Source organism: Pan troglodytes, chromosome 1, assembly GCF_028858775.2.
Source record: "Pan troglodytes isolate AG18354 chromosome 1, NHGRI_mPanTro3-v2.0_pri, whole genome shotgun sequence".
NCBI lineage: Eukaryota > Metazoa > Chordata > Mammalia > Primates > Hominidae > Pan > Pan troglodytes.
The window spans coordinates 93,317,973-93,345,568 of NC_072398.2; the positions used below are offsets into that span (position 1 = coordinate 93,317,973).

At 46.7% G+C, this 27,596-nt stretch overlaps 1 protein-coding gene across 2 annotated transcripts; it reads right to left on the minus strand.

Moving 5' to 3' along the window:
- Positions 1-1,986: 1,986 nt before the first annotated feature.
- Positions 1,987-27,570, minus strand: SYT11 (synaptotagmin 11). 2 transcript variants are annotated; one of them, XM_009433948.5, is made up of 4 exons: positions 27,254-27,482; positions 18,266-19,092; positions 6,563-6,686; positions 1,987-5,988 (listed from the first exon to the last, which is right to left on the minus strand). In XM_009433948.5, exons 1-4 carry the CDS (start codon positions 27,285-27,287, stop codon positions 5,678-5,680), a joined length of 1,296 nt encoding a protein of 431 aa, XP_009432223.1. In that variant the 5' UTR covers positions 27,288-27,482; the 3' UTR covers positions 1,987-5,677. The 2 variants fall into 2 exon arrangements, with proteins under 2 accessions (XP_009432223.1, XP_009432231.1); XM_009433956.4 differs by having other exon boundaries at positions 4,216-5,988; positions 6,566-6,686; positions 27,254-27,570.
- Positions 27,571-27,596: the final 26 nt, after the last annotated feature.

Below are 27,596 nucleotides of genomic sequence, written 5' to 3' on the forward strand. Positions count from 1 at the left end.
AGCCTGGGCGATAGAGTGAGACTCTGTCTCAAGAAAAAAAAAAAAAAATTAGCCAGGTATGGTGGCGTGCGCCAGTCTCAGTTATGTGGGAGGCTGAGGTAGGAGGATCAATTTAACTCAGGAGGTCGAGACTGTAGTGAGCCATGATTGCACCACTCTATTCCAGCCTGGGCAATAGAGTGACTGTTTTAAAACAAACAAACGAACAACTGGGTACTATGCTAAGTATCTAGGTGACAGGATCATTAGGATCCCAAATCCCAGCATCACTCAATAAAGCCAGATAACAAAAACCTGCACATGTGTCCCCCCTGAATCTAAAATGAAAGTTGAAAAAAAAATTATGGCTGGGTGTGGTGGCTCACACCTATAATCCCAACACTTTGGGAGGCTGAGGTGGGTGGATCACGAAGTCAGGAGTTTGAGACCAGCCTGACCAACATGTTGAAATCCTGTCTCTACTAAAAATACAAAAATTAGCCGGGCATAGTGGCGCCCTCCTGTAGTCCCAGCTACTCAGGAGGCTGATGCAGGAGAATCGCTTGAACCTGGAAGGTGGAGTTTGTGGTGAGCCGAGATCACGCCACTGCACTCCAGCCTGGGCAACAGAGCAAGACTCTGTCTCAAAAAAAAGAAAGAAAGAAAGAAAGAAAATTATTCAAGCCAAACATCAAACATTAACTTTTGCCATTTAATGTTTCACTCAGAAATTAAACTTTCATAACCCAGTGCAAGCTGCATAAAGAAAAAGATAATTTGGCTGGGCGCAGTGGCTCACGCCTATAATCCCAGCACTTTGGGAGGCCGAGGTGGGTGGATCACAAGGTCAGGAGATCAAGACCATCTTGGCTAACACAGTGAAACCCCGTCTCTACTAAAAATACAAAACATTAGCCGGGCGTAGTGGTGGGCGCCTGTAGTCCCAGCTACTCAGGAGGCTGAGGCAGGAGAATGGGGTGAACCCGGGAGGCAGAGCTTGCAGTGAGCCAAGATTGCGCCACTGCACTCCAGCCTCGGCGACAAAGCCAGACTCCGTCTCAAAAAAAAAAAAAGAAAAGAAAAAGGTAATTTATTAAGCCTTGGAACTGAGAAGGCTCAGATCTGTCTGAAGACACGGCTTCATCTGAGGTCAAAGATGTCATGGAGTCTGATTTCTCTCTCCCCCTGTTTTAGCTGTACTTCTGTGCAGGCTCCATTCTCAGGCTCTCTCCTCTCTGGGGCACAGTGACTACAGAAGCCTCAGCCCCACATCCTCCCATGTTCAGGTCTAGGGAGATCCTTCATAGCTCCTGACAGGCCTTGAGGCTGGGTGCAGTGGCTCACGCCTGTAATCCCAGCACTTTGGGAGGCTAAGGCAGAAGGATAACTTGAGGCCGGGAGTTTCAGGCCAGCCTGGCCAATATGGTGAGACCCCCATCTCTACTAAAAATACAAATATTAGCCAAACTTGGTGGCACGCACCTGTAGTCCCAGCTGCTTGAGATCGCTGGAACCCAGGAGGCGGATGTTACAGTGAGCTGAGATTGAGCCACTGCACTCCAGCCTGGGCAACAGAGTGAGACTGTCTAAAAAAAAAAAAAAAAAAAAAAAAAAAGTAAATGAATGAATGAGGGAACAGAATTGGCCTGTCTCAGGATTGCTTTTTGGGATAAATATTTCCAATTAAAGGGGCAGATTGATTCTCAGCACTACGAACCATCTTCTCTCCCTCTGGTGGTGATGGTCTCAGAAATTACATTTCAAGAGGAAAACAGAGACCAGAAGTCCTAACTACAGCAAGCAGCAAACCAACTCACTTGTCAAATGAGAGTATCTAGGATGGGAGCCTGGAATCTGCATTTTTAAACAAGTGCCTCAGATGATTCTGAATCAAGTGGTCTGGGGACCACAGTTTGGAAAACACACCCTAGAACATCCTTTTGGAGTCTGAGTGTTAACCTCACTGAGAGTCCTCCAGCTTTCCAGAGAATCAGGCTGACATCACTGTGCCTATTTAATGTGAATCAGTCTTTATTTTGCACTTGTGTGGTGCATTAACAAATTCAACATACAAGATAACATTACATATTGTAGATTAGCATTACAGCATTATGCAATTTCACACAATTCATGTTAGCTTTTTCAGTTTTTCTTTTTTTTTCAAAATTTGACACATTTATTTTATTTTTGAGTTTCATTTTTACAAGAGAAGACATAAGGTAAAGAAAGACAACCACTTTGGAGAGGGATCATGGTGAGGGCAATGTCACTGTCATGGCCATAGTACAAGCCTTCCAAGAAAAGGGACCTGCGTTATTCCCTCTCCTGAGCAAGCTGCCCCTGTCCCACAAACCAGTTCTATCTGTTTTCACATCTAGAGCACTGTCCATAAACATGTCCATCTTGGCTGTGCTCCAGTGAGATGAACTGAAAGAAGGAATAACTCATAAAGGGACCTTTGTTATTAAGAAAAATTCTTGTCTTCCCAAAGGAATCAAGATCTCTTCAGAGAAGGAGCAACTGTTGGAAAATCAGAAGTGACCATTCCCTAACCTATTTCTGACCACGAATGCCTTGTGCAAAAGCTAAGATGTGACTCTCTTGTCTTTCTTTCAACTGACTCTTAGGAGAAGGCATTCCTCCTCCACTCTTATCAGTTAGCTCTGGAAAGAACAAATGTGAAAGCCAAAGTCAGCTAAGAAACTTTGAGACGGCAAAGTCAAGGGCACGATGGATCAGGCCTGAGGTAGGAGGGAGGAGCCCTGCACTGTCCGCCTCTTTGCCTTTTTCTGGCAAAGACACTGAGGCAGTTCCTAGGCTACAGAACAACTGGTTCCTCCCCTGTCACCTCAGCACCCACTGCTCAGTAGACCCAAAGAATGCAAGGAATAAAGCTACAAGGAAATGGGGAAGAGAGAGGAGAGTGGGGTGAGGCTGTTTTCCCAGACGTTTGTCAGGAGGAGCTACAGAGGCACACACAGCAGGGCAAAGACCAGACTATCTCCACCTGTTGTTTTGCATTGTTTCTGGGAAGGAAACAAAAGCGGGTTTGCTCAGCGATTTCTGATCTTTAGACATTAAGGCGATGAAGAGGAACCATTTAAATTTTTTCCTAATGGGGCTTCAGAATGCTCCTGTCAGATTTACATTAAACTATCTCAAAATGCATTTTTAGAAAACAAAAATTATTTTCTTCTACTTATGATACAGTATTTACATTTCATGGGGTATAGGACAGAGACTAGTGGTATGACCCCAACTGATGGTGAAGTTGTGAGTCAGATTATGGGGGGTGGGGGTTGGCAGGGACAAGAACAGAGAGTAGGCTTTGTGACTGCTCAGAATTGCTCTGCATTGTCAAGAACATGGGCTGAAATCAAACAAAAGGTTTGGGGGGAGCAGAATGGTTTTAAATCCACAAAAGCTGAGGGAACACTGAAAGCAAGATCACCCCCCCCCGCCGTCCATAGAGACTCAGCTTTCCGACTCCCTTCGCCAAAGCAAGGTTAAAAGTGATGTTCTTGTGTGGAAGTGAACACTTCAGTCTCAACTAACCTTTCACGCCCTGGATCAAGCTGTTAAGCAACAGCTTGACTGAGTTCCTCCTCAGGTGGGCAAAAATATCTACTGCCTATCCAAGTTTACCTAGTTTATTTTAATTAATTAATTAATTAATTTTTGAGACAGGATCTCACTCTGTACCCAGCCCAGAGTGCAGTGGCATGATCATGGCTCACTGCAGCCTCTACCTCTGGGCTCAAATGATCCTCCCACCTCAGCCTCCTGAATAGCTGGGACCACAGGCGTGCAGCACCACACCTAGTTAATTTTTTGTATTTTTGATAGAGATGGGGTTTCGTCATGTAGCCCAGGCTGGTCTTGAACTCCTGGGCTCAAGTGATATTTCCACCTCGGCCTCCCAAAATACTGGGATTACAGGTGTGAGCCACTGCGCCCGGCCCCAAGTTTACCTATTATCCATGGAGTCTGTGCCATCTGCAAAGTCTCAACGTTGGAGACACAGCTGCTGTAGGAGTAAAGAGACTTGAATTCTAATCCCAGAAAGATGGTGAATCTCTCTCAACCTCTATTGCCCATCGGTAGAAGAAGAATTGCATCCTGTAATTCCTCCATCCCTCCACCATGTGGTAAGACATAAATTCCAAGAACTATGCAGCTCGTTTTGAGGAAAAGAATGCTCTGAAAGAATCCAACTTATCTTCATTCACTCAGTCACACTGTTATTTTTTTAAGAGCTAAATTTTTATTGAAAAATTTAAGGAGAACTTCTGAGGGCCCCTGTTTTATGAAGCAAAGCTAACCTCATTACAACATCTAAGCTATTTGAGAAGACTCTAAAGCATCTCCATGGTCGGCATTTCCAGAAAAACAAAGGCCAGTGTAATTCTTCAAACCTCTGATGACTTCCAACCCATCAACCAAGAAATGGCTGTCACTACAGTAGATAGCTGCAAAGGGGAATGGCTGTCATCACTTGTCTCCTCTCCTTGTCCTTATACCTGAAAACAGCTTTTGGGATCAGCTGGATGTGTTCATTGGTACTATCCTATAGCTGAATTTGAAGTTTCCAAAGCTCCTTTTAGAGAAGTCATCAAGTTTGATAAAATCCAAGTTCTGATGTCTTGGATGCATAAGTCTGATGTATTCTCTGTGCTTCAGTTAGGTCTGTCAGTTAATTATAGACTGCCCTTTACTACTTCATAGCAGAAGAGCTGATAGCAAAAATACTCCATTTCTCAATTCCTCTTTCTCCTGCAAACCTTGCCTCATCCACCCCACCTTTGTTTCTTGGCTTACTGTAGACCTCTAGACCTTGAGGTCAAAGAGCAGAGATATAAGAGGCAATAAAAAGAAAAGATGGGAATGATGAAAACATGAGGTTTTATAAGAGCAAAATTTTCTTCTGCAGAGGTGGGGAGTGGGAGAAATTCTCCAGAGAAGCCCAATAAAAAGAAGCCAATTTCAGGTAATCAGCAAATACGATTCAGCACAAAACACAATTTCCATGGATTAAAATCTGCAACTTGATATTGGCAGTTAGGCTAATTTCTTCAGTTTGTATTAGACATGCAAGTATATGGTTACATTGTTATATATAGATTTATAGGGGTCTTTCCCTCTCTTTTGTCCCCCATTAAAAAAAAAAAAAAAAACCAGAGGCCAGGCACGGTGGCTCGCACCTGTAATCCCAGCACTTTGGGAGGCCGAGGCGGGTGGATCACCTGAGGTCTGGAATTCGAGACCAGCCTGGCCAACATGGTGAAACCCATCTCTACTGAAAATACAAAAAATTAGCCGGGCATGGTGGTGGGTGCCTGTAATCCCAGCTACTTGGGAGGCTGAGGGAGGAGAATCGCTTGAACCTGGAGGGCAGAGGTTGCAGTGAGTTGAGATCTCACCATTGCACTCCAGCCCGGGCAACAAGAGCGAAACTCCGCCTCAAAAAAAATAAAGTAAAATAAAAGATTCTAGCGCCTTGCAAAGCAGAAAAAAAAAATCATTGCTAAGAACTGATCTGCAGCTGTGGTCATATAGGGTGTTCTTTGTGGAATTTGTTTTGTAAGAAATTTTCTTCTACAACTAAAATGAGGTTTTGAGTCCACTTCTCTGTCATCTTTTTCCCCTCCACATCCCTCCCCAGCTTGGCCCCCGGGGATTAGAGGAGAGAAGAACAGGATTAGTACTCGCTCAGACTGTGCCACTTGGCCACAGGCTTGCGGGGGCTCTCGCAGACCTCTCTCCAGTGTTCAGCACCACTGGCTGTGACACTGTGTGCCCCCAGGATCAGCCTCCCCACCACCTCATTCTTGGTGGTGCGATCGAAGTCGATAACGAGGAACTCGATGCTGATATCAGGCAGGAGGTCAGTGGGGATGTCGTAGATGAAAGATTCGTTGAAGATGGGGTTCAAAGTGCACTTCTTCACATGGGTTTTCTTCTTGGCAATGCGCTTTCTGCCGTAGTAGACGTTCACCTTGACATAAGGATCTGAGGCCCCCAAAGAGATAAGAAAAAGGGAGACAGACCTATGACACAGTCCTCTCCTATGTAATGGTAATTTCATGTTGGGAAAGGGGGGGCTCTGTTGTTCGTATCTTTGATGGCCATCCCATGTGTTCTTTAGTGATTGCACAATAAACACACACTGACTATATGTGAGTCTGCCTGCCTGGATGAGGGGCCAAGGAAACCAAGCAGGAATAGAACAGAACAACTTTCTCAGGTTAGGTCTGAAGAAATCCCATGATACCAAGAAGTATATTAAAGGGCACAGAGACAAATGCCTGCAGCCTTTTTGAGAAGTCTCTCTTAGCACCTGGCATGAATATTATTTAGGATACCTTGCCAAATGTAGAGACCCCATTTGTTCAACTGAAGAATCTTCCTAGCCAGGGAAATCTATTGGACGTAGATACTCATCGGGAAGAGAATGTCTACAGAAAGAGGAGCAGATTAAAAGTGAGAGAGGCAAGGATCTTGAAGTGCGGAGGTCTATCTGGGCCACAGGCAAGGAGTCGGGGGTGGTTCAGACAGTAAGAAATAGGTTGAAGTAAATAGCTGCTACCTGAGAGACCGGTGATATCCATCTTCGGCAAGTGTCTGGCTTTGAGGACCACCACTGTCATTCTCTGTGCCACAGGCTGATATGACAGAGACACCTGGAGCTCCCCTCTGCTGATGCACTTCTGTGAGGAAAAAATGGCAGGTGAGAATCCTGGCAGAGGGTGCAGGGCAGAGCACAAAAAGTGTGCAGAGCAGTGGGAAGAGTCTGGGGGAGGACAAGTGCAGGGATGATAAGTTTTTTGGAAAGATGCTCATCCCCTGGAAAGGTGTTATGATTTTATTTAACAAGGAGGGAGAAAGGAAACATTATAACCATAATTCTGATATTAAATAATTTGCATGGAGAGCCCACATAGCCTTGGATTTATGAGCATGACCTCTGGAGCCAGATTAGCCTGGACTCAAATCCTGACTATTTCTCTTTTTTTTTTTGAGACAAGGTCTCACTCTGTTGCCCAGATTGGAATTCAGTGACGTGATCTTGGCTCACTGCAGCCTCCATCTCCTGGACTCTAGCAATCCTCCCACCTCAGCCTCCTGAGTAGCTAGGACTACAGGTGTGTGCCACCACATCTGGCTAATTTTTCTTTTTTCTATACACAGAGTCTCACTGTGTAGCCCAGGCTGGTCTTGAATTCCTGGTCTCAAGTGATCCTCCCGCCCCAGCCTCCCAAAATGCTGGGATTACAGGCATGAGCCACCATGCCCAGTTGCTATTTCTTATCTGTGACCTTGGACAAGTTACTCAACATCTCTGTACTTCAGTTTCCTCACCTATAAAATGTGGGTGAAAGGTTGTACCTACCACATAGCATTATCAGAAGGATTAAATAAGTTAAAATTTGTAAACTGCAGTGGTGCCCAGCACATAGTGTGCACTATAGAAGTGCATCCTCTCATTTGGTTCTTATCCTTTAAAAAGTTCTGAAGACTGTACGGTGGGAGGTAGGAGAACTGGGTTTGAATCTTAACCTTGCCACTTACTCACCACATGACCTTGGGCAAGTCCCTGAACCTGTCCCTGCATTTCACAGGGTGAATATCCACACCTGCTCTGCCCACCCCAATGTGCACTCCAGTGTATCTTCTCCAGCCAAGTCAGCTTCCTCCCCAGCACCCTGATCTTTGTTTCTCCATCTTTAAATGTGATGCTAGGCTCCATTTTGAGCTTGAAAAAACCTTTAGTCCTCCAATAACTTTTTTTTTTTTTTTTTTTTTTTTTTTGAGACAGAGGCTCGCTCTTGTCGCCCAGGCTGGAGTGCAGTGGCGTGATCTCGGCTCACTGCAACCTCTGCCTCCCGGGTTCAAGTGATTCTCCTGTCTCAGCCTCCAGAGTAACTGGGATTACAGGTGCCCGCCACCATGCCCGGCTAATTTTTGTATTCTTAGTAAAGACAGGATTTCACCATGTTGGCCAGGCTGGGCTCGAACTCCTGACCTCAAGTGATCTATCTACCTCGGCCTCCCAAGTGCTGGGATTACAAGCGTGAGCCACCGTGCCTGGCCCCTCCAAGAACATTTTAAAGAACATTTGCATAGGCACTGCATGCCAGGTTTTGAGGATCCAGAGCTGATGGGACTCAGTTGTTGCTCCCAAGGAGCTTACCACTCAGTAGAAGAGTCAGAGAAGTAAATAAACCTGAACGGGACTTGTCAGAGAAATGAGAAGCCTGTCTAAGTGCTCTGGGCACCTAGAGCTGGGAGATTCAGGGGAGGCTTTTTTAATTAATTAATTAATTTATTTTTTAATTTTATTTTTTGAGACAGAGTCTCTCGCTCTGTCACCCAGGCTGGAGTGTAGTGGCGAGACCTCGGCTCACTGCAACCTCCGCCTCCCAGGTTCATACCATTCTCCTGCCTCATCCTCCGGAGTAGCTGGGACTACAGGCGCCCGCCACCACGCCCGGCTAATTTTTTTTGTATTTTTAGTAGAGACGGGGCTTCACCATGTTAGCCAGGATGGTCTTGATCTCCTGACCTCGTGATCCGCCGGTCTCGACCTCCCAAAGTGCTGGGATTACAGGCGTGAGCCACCGCACCTGGCCATGGAGATTCAGGGAAGGCTTTACAAGCTGATGCCTGGACTGAGTTGATGGGGGTACAAAACCATGAAGCAATGGGCAGAGGGATGATCATATCAGGCAGATTGACAGAAATGGCTGGTACAAAGGAGTTGGGCCTGAAAAGGTAAGCTGTGTTCAGAGAATGGTTGAGAGGTGAATATGCCTGAAGTGGGGGTGGCTGTTAGGAGGGGTAGGTCAGGAACCTGGAAAGGTGGGCAAGGCTAGAGTAAAGGGCTGTTGGGACACTACCAAAGAGCAGAGTCAGCAGCCCCCATACAAGAGGAGGTTGGTGAGTATAGGAGTGGCAAAGCTGTCATTTTTTTGAGTCAGGGTCTCACTCTGTTGCCCAGGCTGAAGGACAGTGGTGAGATCTCGGCTTTCTGCAACCTCCACCTCCTGGGCTCAGGAGATCCTCCCACCTCAGCATCCCAGGTAGCTGGGACTACAGGTGTGCACCAACATGCCAGGCTACATTTTGTATTTTTTGTAAAGACAGGGTCTCACTATGTTGCCCAGGCCGATCTCGAATTCCTGGGGTCAAGCAATCCGCCCACCTTGGCCTCCCAAACTGCTGGGATTGCAGGTGTAAGCCACCATGCCTGGCCAGTTGTCATCATTTTATTAAAATGATTATTATTTCAGAGAAAGGTGGAAAATGAGCTAAAGTCGAGGAAGACCAACATCAGAAAGCTCAGTTAAGAGGTCGCTATAGCCAGGAGCAGTGGCTCATGCCTGTAATCCTAGCACTTTGGGAGGCCGAGGCAGGCGGATCATGAGATCAGGAGATCGAGACCATCCTGGCTAACACGGTGAAACCTGGTATCTACTAAAAAAATACAAAAAAATTAGCCGGGCGTGGTGACTGGCGCCTGTAGTCCCAGCAACTGGGGAGGCTGAGGCAGGAGAATGGCGTGAACCCGGGAGGCGGAGCTTGCAGTGAGCTGAGATTGCGCCACTGCACTCCGGCCTGGGCAACAGAGCGAGACTCTGTCTCAAAAAAAAAAAAAAAAAAAAAAATTAGCTGGGCGCAGTGGCGTGTGCCTATAGAGCCAGCTACTTGGGAGGACTGATTGAGCCCGGGAGATCGAAGCTGCAGTGAGCTGTGATTGAGCCACTGCACTTCAGCCTTGGTGACAGAGTGAGACCCTGTCAAAAAGAGGCTGCTGTGGCTGGGCGCAGTGGCTCACGACTATATTCCCAGCACTTTGAGAGGTCAAGGCAGGTGGATCACCTGAGGTCAGGAGTTCGAGACCAGCCTGGCCAACATGGTGAAACCTCATCTCTACTAGAAATAGAAAAATTAGCCAGGCATGGTGGCGGGTGCCTGTAGTCCCAGCTACTTGGGAGGCTGAGGCAGGAGAATGGCGTGAACCCAGGAGGCAGAGCTTGCAGTGAGCTGAGATCGCAGTCACTGCACTCCAGCTTGGGCAACAGAGCAAGACTCCGTCTCAGGAAAAAAAAAAAAAGAAATAGAAAAATTAGCCGGGTGTGGTGGCGGGTGCCTGTAACCCCAGCTACTCAGGAGGCTGAGGCAGGAGAATCGCTTGAACCAAGGAGGTGGAGGTTGAGGTGAACCTTGATCACGCCACTGCACTCCAGCCTGGGCGACAGAGTGAGACTCCATCTCAAAAAAGCAGACTCTGTTGTTCTGTAGCAACGTGCTACAGAAGAAATGATTGGGACTGGAACTAGGGCTGTGGCAGAGGAGATGGACATGGAGGTAAAATATGTCTCAGGAAGAATTGTCAGGGGTTTTTAGGCTTGGGCAGTTAATTGGCTGTGAAGCGTAGGGAAGAGGGAGGAAAGGGTGGACTATTTCTTGTGTTTTTAGCTTTAGAAAGTGGGGATGAGGCTGGGATAAAGAAAACAAAAGGAGGTGAGTTTTGGCCGGGTGCAGTGGCTCACGCCTGTAATCACAGCACTTTGGGAGGCCGAGGCGGACGGATCACGAGGTCAGGAGATCGGGACCATCCTGGCTAACACGGTGAAAACCCGTCTCTACTAAAAATACAAAAAAATTAGCCGGGCGTGGTGGCGGGCGCCTGTGGTCCCAGCTACTAGGGAGGCTGAGGCAGGAGAATGGCGTGAACCTGGAAAGCGGAGCTTGCACTGAGCCGAGATCGCGCCACTGCACTCCAGCCTGGGCGACGGAGCGAGACTCCGTCTCAAAAGAAAAAAAAAAAAAAAAAAAAAGGGAGGTGAGTTTTGAGGAATGTAGAACATAATAAGTTAAATTTGGGACAAAATCATACCCCCACGATCACCCTTATTCCTTGTATTCTTCAAAGCCCCAAAGAAATGTCATCTACTCCAGGAATTCTTAAATTGAGCAAAAATAGACTATGCTCATCACCAACCTTATATACACCACACACCCACAAAAATGACTTGTTAGGCACTTATTAAGTGCCAGGCACTCTCTGCTAGAAGCTAGGGCTGAAAAGATGGATACTGAGGAATCCTACCCTTAAGAAGTTCCCAGGCTAGTTCACTATCTACTCAGGTATGTCTGGTGCAGGAAAGAACAGCGGCAGCAAATATGCCAATTAACTCATCAATAAAAAACAAGAAATAAGCCTAATAGTTTGTGCTTTGATTGTAGGCCCTAAGTCATCTCCAGGAATGAAACTGTGATATTTCACATGATTTTAAAAATTTATTGAGTCTATGTTTCGTCCTAGGAGCATATGGAAATGTCTCTCACAGGGCATAAAAAATAACTGACTAGGCTGGGTATGGTGGCTCACGCCTGTAATGCTAACACTTTGGAGGCCGAGGAGGGCAGATCACTTGAGGTCAGGAGTTCAAAACCAGCCTGGCCAACATGGTGAAACCCCGTCTACTAAAAATACAAAAAATTAGTGGGGCATGATGGTGCACACCTGTAATCCCAGCTACTCAGGAGGCTGAGGCAGGAGAATCGCTTGAACCCAGGAGGTGGAGTTTGCAGTGAGCTGAAATCGTGCCACTGCACTCCAGCCTGGGTGACAGAGTGAGACTGTCTCAGAAAAAAAAAAAATCTAACCAAGGTTTAAACCCACTCCTTAGTTTTTGAAATTGAAATACAAAAGGGGATCAACTTTAAAAATATTTTCATGTTTTTTCTCTGCTAGAGAGAAGCCCCACATTTTGTCCTTACCCATAACATATGTATTGTCAGCTCTTTTTTTTTTTTTTTGAGATGAAGTCTCGCTCTGTCACACAGGCTGGAGTGCAGTGGTGCGATGGCTTACTGCAACCTCCACCTCCTGGGTTCAAGCAATTCTCCTGCCTCAGCCTCCCGAGTAGCTGGGACTACAGGCACATGTCACCATGCCCGGGTAATTTTTGTATTTTTAGTAAAGACGGGGTTTCGCTACATTGGCCAGGCTGGTCTCGAACTCCTGACCTCATGATCTGCCTGCCTCAGCCTCCCAAAGTGCTGGGATTACAGGCGTGAGTCACCATGCCCGGCCTATTGTCAGCTCTTAATCGTATCCATGGAAAGTATCCTCAGCCAGTTTTATTTTATTTTTATTATTTTTATTTTTATTTTTTTGAGACGGAGTCTTGCTCTGTCACCCAGGCTGGAGTGCAGTGGCGCAATCTCGGCTCACTGCAACCTCCGCCTCCCGGGTTCAGGCCATTCTCCTGGCTCAGCCTCCTGAGTAGCTGGGACTACAGGCACCTGCCACCATGCCCGGCTAATTTTTTGTATTTTTAGTAGAGACGGGGTTTCACCGTGTTAGCCAGGATGGTCTCTATCTCCTGACCTCGTGATCCGCCTGCCTCGGCCTCCCAAAGTGCTGGGATTACAGGCGTAAGCCACTGCGCCCGGCCTTATTTTTATTTTTGAGATAGGGTCTCACTCTCTTGCCCAGGCTGGAGTGCAGTGGTGTGCACTCACTGCAGCCTTGACATCCAGGGCTCAAGTGATCCTCCCAACTCAGCATCCTGAGTAGATGGGACTACAGGCATGTGCTACCAGGCTCAGCTAATTTTTGTATTTTTGGTAAAGATGGGGTTTTGCTATGTTGCCCAGGCTGGTCTCAAACTCCTGGGCTCAAGTGATCTATCCGTCTCAGCCTCCCAAAGTGCTGGGAATACAGGTGTGAGCCACCATGCTTGGTCCCTCAGCCAATGTGTTTTTGTTTGTTTTGTTTGTTTTTCCCCTCGAGACAGGGTCTTGCTCTGTCACCTAGGTTGGAGTGCAGTGGCACGATCTCAGCTCACGGTAACCCCCGCCTCTTGGGTTCAAGCGATTCTGGTGTCTCAGCCTCCTGAGTAGCTGGGATTACTGGCGTGAATCACCACCTCTGGGGTTTCCACCACGTTGGCCAGGCTGGTCTTGATCTCCTGAGTGGAAGCCATCCGCCCACCTTAGCCTCCTTAAGTGCTGGAATTATAGGCGTGAGCCACCATGCCTGGCCCTCAGCCAGTTTTGAATTACAGTCTGGTTGCCCTTGCCAACCAGTATACTTCTGGGCTTTTTCCTTTTGCCAGAAATCAGAATGTAATCAGTGAATATAAACTCATTTTTACTATTAGCCACATCAAATGAAAAGTAATCCCATATGGAAAAGAAAATTGAATGGATTCCAAAACATTCAGAACTGAGCTATCCAATACAGTAGCCACTAGCTACACGTGCCTATTTACATTTTAATTTAAATTAAATGAAATTAAAATTATAGTTCCTCAGTTACACTAGCCACATTTCAAGTGCTCAATAGCGACATGTAGCTAGTAGCTACCACACTGCATGGTGCAAATATAGAACATTTCTATCATCATTAGACGGCACTGATCTAGAAAGGACTTTTGCATTGTTTTGGCTACTGCTCCCCTCTGTTTCCATGAATAATAATAAAATGTTAGCTAGGTTTGATATATCCATTTCTGGGGCCATCCTTCAATACTGAGTATCTAAATACTAAATATGCAGTCTTTAAATATGATTCTAACTTTATATACAGAGGAAGGATAGGTGAGGGGAAAAGCAACGTTTGATTTCTTTTTTTTTGAGACGCAGTCTTGCTCTGTCGCCAGGCTGGAGTGCAGTGGCGTGATCTTGGCTCACTGCAACCTCTGTCTCCCGGGTTCAAGCAATTCTCCTGCCTCAGCCTCCTGAGTAGCTGGGACTACAGGCACGTGCCACCACGCCCAGCTAATTTTTGTATTTTTAGTAGAAACGGGGTTTCACCATGTTGGCCAGGATGGTCTCAATCTTTTGACCTTGTGATCCGCCTGCCTCGGCCTCCCAAAGTGCTGGGATTACAGGCCTGAGACACCGCGCCTAGCCGACATTTGATTTTAAAAGCACAGTTTTATTTGCAAGAATAACACGAATGACAAGATTATAGCTTAGGTTTCCCGATTACTTATTTAAAATTCTGTATCCTAAATCATCCATTCTAGGATAATCTTCCTAATCAAAATCCCCATGCCTCTTTCCTAGTTTTTTGGGAAAGTTGACAACTTCTGGTTACCCTTTTCATTTTTTTCTCCCTTAAAATCACTCCTCAGGCAACTGTCCTCCATCTGATCCCTCCTTCACCTTGGGCCATCTCACATGGGCAGCATGCCCATCCCCACTCAGCGCCGCTTTGTGATGCCCAAGTCTGTAGCCACAACACCACCTGAATGCCACTCCATTCTGCATTGAAGGCAGTTTAATGTCATTCCCTCAAGCCCCCTCCCTTTCTCTTTCTACCCAATTCCCATTCCAAGTAGCTACGTCAATGGCTCTTTCTTTTGAAAGAGCCATTGAAGGCTGTGAGCAAGCTCTGTTTCCCAGCCCCTTGGCCTAGTGAGGCAAAGGCCCTGTTGGGGGGCAGGCAAGCAGAAGGACAAGGGGGAGAAAGGATTTTCTCATGCCTGACAGAGCTGCGGGGCTCGGCTCTCTGAGGTCAATCTCCTTGCTCCTTCAGTGGAACAGAGGAACAGGAACAGTGGTCCTAAAGAATACACTCAGAAGAAATAATACTTAGGCAAGGGATAGTCTGTTTTCCTATAATTAGCAGAACCTCTTTCAGAGTGATTTTCTAGCCAAGGAGCCCTTGTATTAGGTGGACCATCATAAGCTCAATAAACCCTTCTTGGGGCCAGATGTCCTGAGGGCCACCTCTAGCCTAAATCACAACCATGGGAAAACAAAACCTTAACATTCAATCCCATCCCCCTTTTCCTCCCTGCAATACACATACATGATCTGTTGCCCAGTCTGGAGTGCAGTTTGTGGTAATAGCTCACTGCAACCTCAAACTCCCGGGTTCAAGCAATCTTCCCGCCTTGGCCTTCCAAAGTGCTAGTATTAACAGGGGTGAGCCACTGTGCCTGGCCATATTTTCTTTTCTTTTCTTTTCTTTTATTTTTTATTTTGAGACAGGGTCTCATTCTGTCATCCAGGCTAGAGTGCAGTAGCTTTTTCCTGGTCTATGTAATCCAGACCAGGAAAACGCCCTTTACAGCCAGTGTGGCATGGTCCAGGGCAGCTCTAGCTCACGTTCACCAAGGGGAGATCCTACTTTGCTATGGTAGGGAGGATTTGGGATAGACATTTGCAGCCTGCACTTCTAGGGAACCTAGTGGATGAGTGACTAGGGAGATGACAGCCATGGCTCAGATGGAACATAGTCCTGCCTACAGGCGCTGGTTGGGAAAATGGGTTTAGGAAGCCTGGGAGGCTGGAAGGCTCTAGGGTGGGGCTGCACAGGCTCTGGGTATCCTATCTCGGGCCTCCTCCAGGGCATGTGTTGCTCAGGATCCTAGCCCTGGCTTATCCCTCCTCAAGGGAGTTAATAAAGTGGAAAGAAATGTGACTCTTGCCAAGAGCCCCTGGCAGCTTAGCAAATGCCATTGTCTGTGCTGTGTGCAGGGCCCTTGATTTGAGGCTGTTTTGTTCCCAGCCCAAATCAGTCCCTTTCATTGCCAGTCTCTTCCCAGCTGCAGCTTGGCACAGAGCCATGTTCTACTCCCAGCCTTGGGCTGCAAGTGTATAGCTGTCTGGAGGAGTCCAGCTGGTTGGTGACTTTACCAAGGTTGGAGTCACAGGGAAGGGTGTATTGGAAAGGCTCCTCCTTCAAGGAGAGGTAGACAAGGGAAGGAGTGGAGGATGGGAGCTGCTGTGAAGGGAATACGGAAACAGCAGAATGGGTCGGCAGAGCCCTGAGGAAAAAAGATGGGACAGGGGAGGGGAGAGAAGGGGATGAAACAGGCCACTGCTTCCATTTCTGTTCACACCTTCTGATTCCAGTCTCAGAGGATGCGAAAACCCCTTCAGGGCTGGACTCTGGGATGTCTCATTGTATCCTGGCATTGAGAACCACAAGATGTTGTGGCAGTGTCTTGTTTATGCTCTGACGTTCACCAAGTTTTCCTATAATTAACAGAACCTCTTTCAGAGTGATTTTCTAGCCAAGGAGCCCTTGTATTAGGTGGACGAACATAACCTCAATAAACCCTTCTTGGGGCCAGATGTCCTGAGGGCCACCTCTACCCTAAATCACAATCACAAGTGTGTCTAATATTCTTCAAGATTCTTGGACTTCCCTGGCCCCTGTGACATGGATCTGAGTGTGCCAGGTGGCAGTAGCAGTTCCTTCAGGCAATGAAAGGCAGGACCGGGCTGGCTGCAGGGGGACAGGTGCCTACTACAGAGCAGAGAAGGCAAGAATACACACACACAAAGTGTGCTCCCTGCTGTCCCCCACCCAGACTTGGCACAGTACCCTTCTTCAGCAGGCAAACCTTGTTCCTGGGTACTCACTGCACACTCTGCACCTGCTAACTTAGGAGCCTCTTCTATCCAGTCCTGAGCCTCCTGTCTACCCACTGAGTCCAGTGAGGACTTGTAGGTAAAAAAGGTATCAAGAAATAAGTATGATCTGCCCACAGGCAGAGCTTTTTCTGGGAGATGTGCGGTTGTTTCTAGTGGCCTCGAAATTCTTTCCTAACCTCCTTCACCGATTCCTCCCTTGTCTTCCTTCACTGTGTCAAAACAAAATATAAATATTTACAAACCACATGCATCACCCAGGTATCAAACTTGACTAATAATAGGAATAACAATAATAGTAACGGTCACAATTTATTGAAGGCTCACTGTGTCCTAGTAGCTATATAAAATCATCATCCTACTCTATTCCCATAAGAAACTGAGACTTAGCGAAAGTGAAGCAGCTTGCCCAAGGTCATTTAGCTGGTGGAATTTGGATTTAAACTCAGGTCTGACTTCAAAGTCCTTGCTATTTTAACCACTTATGTTATACCCTGAAAAAGACATGAAACTCTAAGTTTAAAATTTCAACAACTTCTTTCATAGCACCTACCATACTCACTATACAGTAATTACAAAAAATATTTGTCTTTCTCCTTCAATAAAGTGAAACTTCTTCAAGGGCAATCATATGCCAGGCATATTATCTCATTTGATTCTCTGTAAGGAAGACAATATTATCAGCTCCATTTTACAAATGAGAAAATAGAGGCTTAGAGGGGTCGAGTAACTCACCCATGTCACACGGCTGGCAAGTGGTAAGCTGGAGAGTAAAGTCGTGCAGTCCAATTCTGGAGCCCAAGTGTTTAACTGCAGCATTTCACTGCCTCCCCAGTTGTGGAAGAAATAAATGAACTAATGGGATTGGGTGGGGCTACACTTACTGTGCTCCTGAAATTACAACTCAAGAGCCAATGTCGGTCCAGTGGGAAGAGGGAGAGTGAAGGCAGGATGGAGGGCCCTCGTCCCTCTTCTAATACAAAGAGGGAGGACAGGAGAAATGGAGAGAGGGGAAGTGTCTATGGCAAAGGTTTGGGCCTAGAAGGGTGAAGCAATTCATTGAATTGCATTGTAAAATGGTCATAAGAAGACATGTGCATGACGGCTGGGTGCAGTGGCTCATGCCTGTAATCCCAGTACTTTTGGAGTCCGAGGCAGGTGGATCACCTGAGGATAGAAGTTCAAGACTAGCCATGCTAACATGGTGAATCCCCGTTTCTACTAAAAATACAAAAAATTAGCCAGGCGTGGTGATGGGTGCTTGCAATCCCAGCTACTCGGGAGGCTGAGGCAGGAGAATAGCTTGAACCCTGGCGGTGGGGGTTGCAATGAGCTGAGATTGCGCCATTGCACTCCAGCCTGGGCGACAAGAGTGAAACTCTGTCTCAAAAAAAAAAAAAAAAAAAAAAAGACATGTACATGGTATCATTTACACCCCTAGGTTAGGGTTGGGAAAGGGAAGCTGAGGGAAAAATTACTGAATTATTGTCACAGCTTCTCAGCTGTGAAAAATAAATTCACTGGAGGAAGATCACATCATTTTGGAGAGGAAATTAGCCCCCATATCCCTGATATAATGAAGGATCTACAAATGGTAGGCCAGCCTGTTCCAAGTAAGCTGGACAGCATCAGGATGCCAACCACTAAGTGAAATGGTGAAAGCTATTGGACCTTCTCTCCTCAGGAAGTTGCTTCTTAGAGGAGACCTAATCTGCCAGGCCCTCTGTCTTACTCTGACCACTGCTTATCCTTGACAGCCAAGAGCTTCCTCTCTATAGCCCTTCTTTGCCACCCAACCCACTCCCCTCCCCCTCCCATTTATCCCCTGAGATATTTTCTCCCCCAACCTACCATTGCTCCCCAACACACACTTCCTACTCACCTGGATATTCCTTTTGATGATGTCCCTGGTCAGTTGTACCTTGCCTGTGCTGGGGTCCACCCCTGCCAGTGGCACCATGACCTCGCCAATGACATCATCCCGAGAGAAGCGGTCAAAGCTGAGGACGAGGAAGTGCAGCACCAGGTCCTGCAGCTGGCTGTAGGGGATGCCATAGAAGGTGAAGGTCTCATCAAACACAGGGTCCAGGGTCTTCCGCAGCACTCTGGTCTTCACCCGATGCCGTTTGTCAGGAAGGATGGTCATTTTGATGTAGGGGTCAGATCCCTGGGTCTGGTCATCCATCACTGGCAGCCCATGGGCCTCCTGGATTGTCACCACCAGGGCTTTTTTCGGGAAGTTATAGTCCACTGAGAAGGTGAGGGATCCTAGCATGACATCCTCCTCTGGAGATGATGGAGAGGTGGTTTTGCTCTCCCCAGGGGTCAGGCTTGTAATAGGGCTCCTTAGTTCTTCCCCATAGTCCATTTTGATGGGTAATTGGTCTATACAAGATCCAGAGCTAGGCCCCCTGGGATCTTTGTCTCGGCTTAGCAGGCCAGCCTCTGCTGCGTCCACCAACAGGTTCCTACGTCCACCTTCCCTCCCAGGACCATCTTTGTCTCTCCGCACTTTGATGATTTTCTTCTTGTTGCTGAGGGTCTCTGGGTATATGCTGATGCCTTTGAGCATGTGAATAAACTTGTATGGTGGGTTCTTGTGCTTCTTCTCTGCCTGCTGGTGGCAGCATGACCAGACAAAGACGGTCACCGAGACACACACCACCAGCACGGAGGCCCCGATGAGGCCGGCCACCACCGGTGACACATCTGAAGGCAGAGATCAGAGATGTGTCAGGGCGGGTGGACTTTACCTCCTGTCTAGATCTCCCCTGCTCATTGCCACTGCTGGAGCCAAGCTAATCTTCAATCTAGCCTCTAAAGCGAAATGTGCTCATCTGGGCTTCAGAATTTTTCCCTTCTATTAGAGGCACCCTCTCCCAACCTCTCCAACCACTCCACGGCTTTTCCTCCCAGCCTTCTCTAGAAAGCCTTCTCTGAAGCACCCCACTTGACTCTATGTTCTTTTCTAGACCTTCTCTCAGCACTTATAGACTTGGTTTGCTCATACTGATTTGTGCTTCACATAAAGCTGCTCTGTACGTGTTCTAAGATCACCTTTTTACATGAGCACCTGTTCACTTCAACTGTTACACAAGATGTTTGGTTTCAGGATATTCCATAGCATCCAGAACAGGGCCTGCACTGACTGACTCGCTGTCAGGCTAGGGTGGAAGGGTGTGGAGCTGAGTTTAGATGGTCTTGGTAGGGTGTTCAGGGTAGTAAAAATGGATGGGTGCCAAAAGGAAGAATTCTGGGTTTATGTACTTTTAAAATATGTTCCAAAATTTTAGCTCCCAGGTATATAAAATACAAGGCTGGGTGCAGTGGCTCACACTTGTAATCCCGGCACTTTGGGAGGCTGAGGCGGGTGGATCATTTGAGGTCAGGAGTTCAAGACCAGACTGACCAACATGGTGAAACCCCGTCTCTACTAAAAATATAAAAAATTAGCTGGGCATGGTGGCATGTGCCTATAATCCCAGCTACTTGGGAGGCTGATGCAGGAGAATCGCTTGAACCTGGGAGGCAGAGGTTGCAGTGAGCTGAGATCGTGCCACTGCATTCCAGCCTGGGTGATGGAGCGAGACTTCGTCTCAAAAAAAAAAAAGGTATTCCTCCAGGATGAATATATCCATTGTAGGCAAAAAAATAGGTGTGTGTATGTATGTATATATATGTGTGTGTGTGTATATATGTGTATATATGTATATGTGTGTGTATATATGTATATATGTGTGTGTGTATGTATTTATGTATACATATATTATTCTAAATAGGAAGAAATAGGGACTTTCTCTTTTCATTATTATTACCTTAATAAATCCTTCACTGGAAGAAATAGGGGTTTTCTTCCCTATTAGTGGAAAATGTCAGATCTCTGCTCAAATGTCACCTTCTTAGGCCTTTCCTGACTCACCTATTTAAAAGTGCAATCTTCTCCATCCTCACCACCCACTCTTCCTAGCCTTGCTTAATTTTTTTCAACATGCCCTGTCATTCTCGCTCTCTGATACACACACCCCTACACATGTAAGAAAAAAATATATAAAATACATACACAAATATGTAAGAATAAACGCCCACACGCATATTATTTTACAATTTATTATTTATCTTCACTAGAATATAAGTCTCATGAGGACAAAAATTTATGTCTGTTTTGTTCACGGCTGTACCCTCAGCACTTAAAACACATAGCAGGCACTATGTGTTGGATGAACAAATAACTAAACAGAAATAGGCCGGGTGTGGCGGCTCACGCCTGTTATCCCGGCACTTTGGGAGGCCGAGGCAGGCAGATTACCTGAGGTCAGGAGTTCAAAACCAGCCTGGCCAACATGGCGAAACCCTGTCTCTGCTAAAATAAAATACAAAAATTAGCCAGGTGTGGTGACACACACCTGTAATCCCAGCTACTCAGGAGGCTGAGGCAGGAGAATCACTTGAAGCCGGGAGGCGGAGGTTATAGTGAGCAGAGATCGTGCCACTGCACTCCAGCCTGGGCAAAAGACCGAGACCCCATCTCAAAAAAAAAAAAAGAAAAAAAAAAAAGAGAAAGAGAAATAGATTTTTTTGTTTCCCTTACCCTAGTCTTATCTTTTCCCACAAAAATTGGACCCTCAAGTTTCTTCGCTCCCTCAAGTTCATTGAGGCTAAATTGGGTTTAGGCTTTAAAGGTCCAGATTAGGCCTATAGTTTTTTCCACTTTACTTTTTAGGGGACCACTTGGAAGGGAGGGAGAACTAAGGAAATAAATGTAGCCTGGGCAACATGGCAAAACCCCATCTCTACACAAAAAAATTACAAAAATTAGCAGGGCATGGTGGCACATGCCTGTAGTCCCAGCTATTTGGGAGGCCAAGGTAAGAGGATCACTTGAGCCCAGGAGGTGGAGGTTGCAGTGAGTTAAAATCGTGCCACTGCACTCCAGCCTGGGCAACAGAGCGAGGAAAAAAAAGAAAAGGAAATAGACATAATTCCAGCATTTCCCCGATTCTTTCTGGAACATTCTTTTTTTTTTTTTTTTTGAGACGGAGTTTTGCACTTGTTGCCCAGGCTGAAGTACAATGGCGCGATCACGGCTCACCACAACCTCCGCCTCCAGAGTTCAAGCAATTCTCCTGCCTCAGCCTCCCGAGTAGCTGGGATTACAGGCATGCGCCACCATGTCCGGCTAATTTTTGTATTTTTAGTAGAGACAGGGTTTCTCCACGTTGGTCAGGCTGGTCTCGAACTCCCAACCACAAGTGATCCAATCGCCTCGGCCTCCCAAAGTGCTGGGATTACAGGCATGAGCCACCGCGCCCGGCCTGAAGCATTCTTGTATCAGGCATCTGTGCAGCTCACTGCTTCACTTATCGTGAGCCTCGAACCTCACTGGATGAGGGAAATATTTCCTGTCTGCCCCAAGTAAGATAATGTCCCCATCACCCTTCCTTAATTTTCTTCATGGAGCTTATTATCCTGACATATATTTATTATCTGTCTTTGATCACTAGACAAGCTTAATAAAACAGCAACTTTGTCTGTTTTGTTCACTGCTATAGTCCCACGTCCTAGAACTATGCGGCATGTAGTAAGCGTTCAGTGAACAAAAGAGTCAGTGAGTTCAAAACAGCCTCCGCAGATTAGAAAGAGAGGATTGAGGCCTGGTGCGGTGGCTCATGCCTGTAATCCCAGCACTTTGGGAGGCTGAGGTAGGCAGATCACCTGAGGTCAGGAGTTCGAGACCAGCCTGGCCAACATGGGGAAACCCTGTCTCTACTAAAAATTCAAAAATTAGCCTGGCATGGTGGCAGGTGCCTGTAATCCCAGCTACCTGGGAGGCTGAGGCAGGAGAATAGCTTGAACCTCGGAGGCGGAGGCTGCAGTGAGCTGAGATTGTGCTACTGCACTCCATTCTGGGTGACAGAGTGAGACTCCATCTCAAAAAAAAAAAAAAAAAAAGGATTGAGTCAAGATGATTACATACATCAGGGATAAATGTAAATTTCTATTTGGACTCAAAAACCTATTTATAGTCAATAACCTCACCTGATGAGTCAAAAATGACTTAGGAATTTAGGCAACCACAATCTTGGACTATAATTAGTATAATGCCTACTGTTTTCCCTTCTATTAGAGGTATCCTCTCCTATCCTCTCCAACCAATCCATGGCTTTTTCTTCCTTCCAAACCTAGATGAAGGGTTTATCTTCTCTAGAAAGCCTATGAGCATCATGAGCACAATACTATGAGCATAATGTCCAGATTACATGAGAGGCAGGTATAATTTCATCTGCACTGGTCATAATATACATGTAATATTGTGTATAGCAGTGACAATAATAAAATTGCTATTTTTTGTGTAAATTTATATGTCCCTGCCAGGCATTGTGGTAGAGCTTACTTTTTTTATTTCTTTTGAGACAGCGTCTCATTTTATTGCCTAGGCTGAAGTGCAGTGGCACAAGCTTGGCCCACTGCAACCTCCACCACCTGGGCTCAAGTGATCCTCCTGCCTCAGCCTCCTGAGTAGCTGGGACTACAGGCACATGCCATCACACCTGGCTAATTTTCGTATTTTTTGCAGAGATGGAATTTCACCATGTCACTCAGGCTGGAGTGCAGTGGCATGCATGATCGCAGCTTACTGAAGCTTTGACCTCCCCAGTTCAAATGATCTTCTTGCCTCAGCCTCCTGAGGAACTGGGACTACAGGCATGTGCCATCATGCCTGGTTAATTTTTTTTTTTTTTTGAGACGGAGTCTTGCTTTGCCCAGACTTGAGTGCAATGGCGCGATCTCGGCTCACTGCAACCTCTGCCTCCCTGGTTCAAGTGATTCTCCTGCCTCAGCTTCCTGAGTAGCTGGGATTACCAGCACGTGCCACTACACCTGGCCAGTTTTTGTATTTTTAGTAGAGACGGGGTTCCACCATATTGGCCATGCTGGTCTCGAACTCCTGACCTCAAGTGATCTGCCAGCCTTGGCCCCCCAAAGTGCTAGGATTACAGGCATGAGCCACCATGCCCAGCTAATTTTTAAATTTTTTTTAGAGATGAGTCTTCACTATATTGCCCAGGTGGTCTTGAACTCCTGGGCTCAAGCAATTCTGCTTTAGTCTCCACCAAATTGCTGGGATTACAGGTGTAAGCCACCATGCCTAACCAAGGAAGAGTTACATTTTATTTAAAATATATATTTATTGTTATTTTTTTTTAGAGACGTGGTCTCACTCTGTGGCCCAGGCTGCAGTGCAGTGGTGCAATCACAGCTCACTGCAGCCTTGAACTCCTGGGCTCAAGCAATCTTACTACCCTAGACTCCTGAATAGCTGGGACTACAGGACCATGCCACTATGCCTGGCTAATTAAAAAAAATTTTTTTTAGAGACAAGGTGCTATGTTGCCCAGTCTGGTTTTGAATTCCTGGCCTCAAGATCCTCTTGCCTCAGTCTCTTGAGTCGCTGGAATTATAAGCATGACCCACTGTACCCGGGTTCATTTTAAAATAATATAGATAAGGAGCAAAACATTATTAACAAAATAAATCAAGGTGACCATGTCTATATCCATACCGAATAATAATAGTGTTTAGTCTCAAAGTATTAAATGAAATAGCTTTTAGGGAAAGTTTCCACAAAATGGAGACAGCCTTGGTAGTAAGCTACTTGAAGGCAGGCAGGAACAATATCCTATGGATCTTTGAATCCCTCAAGAGTCTCTTGCTACTAATAGGAGTTCAGTAAATATTTGGTTGAACAACTAATTGGATTCAGTTGCCATTAAGAATGGGCACAGCCTAAGGAAGTGGCTCTCCATTCATCAATCAGGTGCTTTCCTGCAAATTGTTTGCTACTCATTAGTGAAACTGAACACTGTCTCTATGAGAAGAGGAACACAGGAAACTACCAAGACAGGCATATTTTTTGGAATGATCATAAAGAGAGATCTGAAGGCTTAGATTAGGAGACACCTGGGCAATTCTTCTGGCTCTATCATAGATTTATTCCCTGCAGCAGTGCGGCGGCGGGGGGGTGGGGGGGGGTGGGGGGCAACCCACTGCTGCTTACATATTTACAATGCATCAACTTTTATTGTTAGAAAATGGAGATAGGGTAGAAAAGAGAGAAGATGAAGAATTCTCATATTCCAGGAGGATAGAGAAGGAAAAGAAGAGAAACAGATGAACGCATCTTTGAATTATCTAGTTGTTCCCCCTGGCCTTGTTTCCTATTTTTGCTGTTCTTTCTTCATTTTAGTATTTGTTAACTCTTGCCTCTCTCCCTGAAACCAAGACAATGAGCTAGAATCATCAAAGATATTAAAACCTAGAGCTCTCTGTCTTGCTTTAGTCCAAAGCTTGGTGGGAAATGGAAGTTGAAACTAATGGCTGAAGTGAGTGTTTTAAAGTAGCTATAAATTGCAGTGACCTGTGCTTCTCGCTCCTTTTGTCCTCCATGGTCATGGATAATTGAGTGTTGGCTTGGTGTATCACCCAAGTGCTGTGGCATTTGACATGAAGTACTCTATGAGATGTGAAAAAGTTGGAAGTGGTAGTTCTCTATGTAGGAGATCCTCTGTAATGGTTTAAAGACCTGCAAGACACATCTGGGCTATTGGCCAGCTCCTTCAGCTTCTGACCAGAACTGCTTTTATTGACACCCCCTTTCCTAAACATAGCCTTTCGCAGTCAAGTAGACAAATATAATACAATGGAATGAGAAGAAATTTTGGCTTCAGCCAGACATTGGTTTAAATCCTAGCACTGGCCAGGTGCAGTGGCTCACACCTGTAATCCCAGGACTTTGGGAGGCCAAGGTGGGCAGATCACCTGGGGTCGGGAGTTCAAGACCAGCCTGACCAACATGGAGAAACCCCATCTCTACTAAAAATACAAAATTAGCCGGGTGTGGTGGCACTTGTCTGTAATCCCAGCTACTTGGGAGGCTGAGGCAGGATAATCGCTTGAACCCAGGAGGCAGAGGTTGTGGTGGGCCAAGATCATGCCATTGCACTCCAACCTGGGCAACAAGATCGAAACTCCGTCTCAAAAACAAAAACAAACTAGTGTTACCGTTAGTCATTTGTTTGGCTTTAGCCAAGTTATTTTATTTCTGAGCCTTGGTTTCCTTGTCTGGCAAGTATATATAATAATACATACACTCGAGGGTATTTGTTAGGATTAAATAAAATGTAGTATGTAACAGGCTGATATAATTTATTTTCCCTTTCCCAATAATAGTCCCTCTAAGAGAAATCACTATATTATGTTCCACACCATCTCCTTTTTTCAAGGATTCTGGAACTGCAGTTAGAGAAAGGAATCTGTTGGAAGGGAATAAGAAGAAAAAGAACAGGAAGAAATCATGGATTGCTCATGTGATCATGAAAGGGACTTTTGTTTTGGAAACTTAGAACTCAAAGAATAAAGATGCGGAAGGTGAAGTGGAAGAAAAAATACAATCAAGATTTAGCCTTGGGGAATAAGTGAGAACAAGTAGTTAATGAGTGTGAAGATCAGTTATCTGAACACATCTGATTTGATTTCTTCTTCCTTATTCTGAGGGGATAGAGCACACTGGATTCTGCTCATTTCACTGTACCTCTTATTCAGGAATGAGAAAAGCCATTTCCTAGCTGGATTGTGTCTCCACCCTAAAAACTGGAGTCCCAATGCTCAAACCTACTGGATTGTCTGAGGGATAGAATCCCTGAAGGAATAAGAAGGTTCTTTGGCAGCAACTCTCACTGGCTTCCCCCATCTAAACTGAATCAAGGAGAAGCAGGGCAATTATATTTTATTTATTTGATCAGGAAAGCATAACACAGGAAGTTTGCTCCTTTAGCATATACTGCGGGAGTCCCCAAAGAGGAAAAAACTTCCTTCTCAAGCTTGTCTTTGCCACCTTCTTCCCTATTTTCCACTCCACTTTCTGCTCCAGGGAGTGTAAAACTAATCTTGGAGCCCACAGGGCTGGGTCGGGGACCAGCCGCTCTGAAATGACGTAATGCTTTCTGCGGTACACAAAGCGGCCTCCCCCGGGCTGGGCCTCTTTCGCCCCTCCCCCTCCGGCCTGGATCGCGCCCCCGCCAGCATCAACGCTGGTCAGTCCCCCTTTTTGAAAAGGCGGCCCAGGGAAACAGGGAACAAAGGCCCCGGAAGGAGAGCCTCGGCGCTGCCAGGAGGCCCAGAAATAGACATCACGTCATCCCCCAGCCCAGCAGCGCCAAGCGCCATTTGGTAGCATCGGATGGACCCCACCATTACGATGCGGAATGGAGCTTGCAGGGCTCACGTTTCCTCCTAGCCCCAGCATCCAGCTGACCGGCTTAAGGAGTGGCTTCCTTTTTGCTCCCCACCCCCGCACCCCTCTTTCCCCAGAGGCCGCCGCCTCCCCTGGCTGCCAGCCACACGGCCCACAGTCTCCAAGCTGCCATCTTGATGCCCCATCCCCCTTGTCACTTCCCTCCCCCGCAGCCCTTAGGAATGGGAGGGGGAGGAAGGGGCACCGCCCTGTGTGCCCCAAGGGGGAGGGCTTGGCCTACCCCACCTCTCCTCCCCCAGAAGGAGGGGTTCACATCCTCCGCACGCTTGCTGTTTCTCACCTCCAGCAGTGCTGACAGTGCACCATACAAGGTTTTAGCATCCTGGACTTCCCCACCCTCGGTGTGGCTCAGGCCCTGCCAGTCCCTGCAGCCCATAGCTCAAGTTCATGCACTGTCAACTGCCCACTACCCACTACCCACCACCACAGGCCCGATTTTAGTGGGGCTGGCATTTTGAAGGCTCTGGTCTGGGCTGCATTCTCTGCCCTGCCGCTGGGCCCCCTTGGCCTTGCAACCATTCTGACCACCTCAAGCTTAGTTTTCCCGAGTCTACTTACCAAAGCTAGGTCGGATATTGGTGATCTCAGCCATGTCGTAATCAGAGGCTGTTGCTATAACGTTTTTGCAATGGTGAGACAGCTCTGGGAACCCTCGGTCAGTACCGAGGCAGCAGCTGTAGAGCTCTAGGTCAGGGAAGGGGGAAGGTATCCAGCGGACGCCTCCTGCGACGGTCCGGCCCCTAGTTGTCAGCTGCGCTCAGCTCTTAAGATGCTACGGGGATGCTCTGAGCTAAGGATGCAGGTGCAGTCAGACTGGTCCTGATGCGAGGTAGGCTCCGCCTTCTTCCGAATGGTCCTCGGAAGAAGACTCCGCCTCTTCCGAATGGTCCTCGGAAGAAGA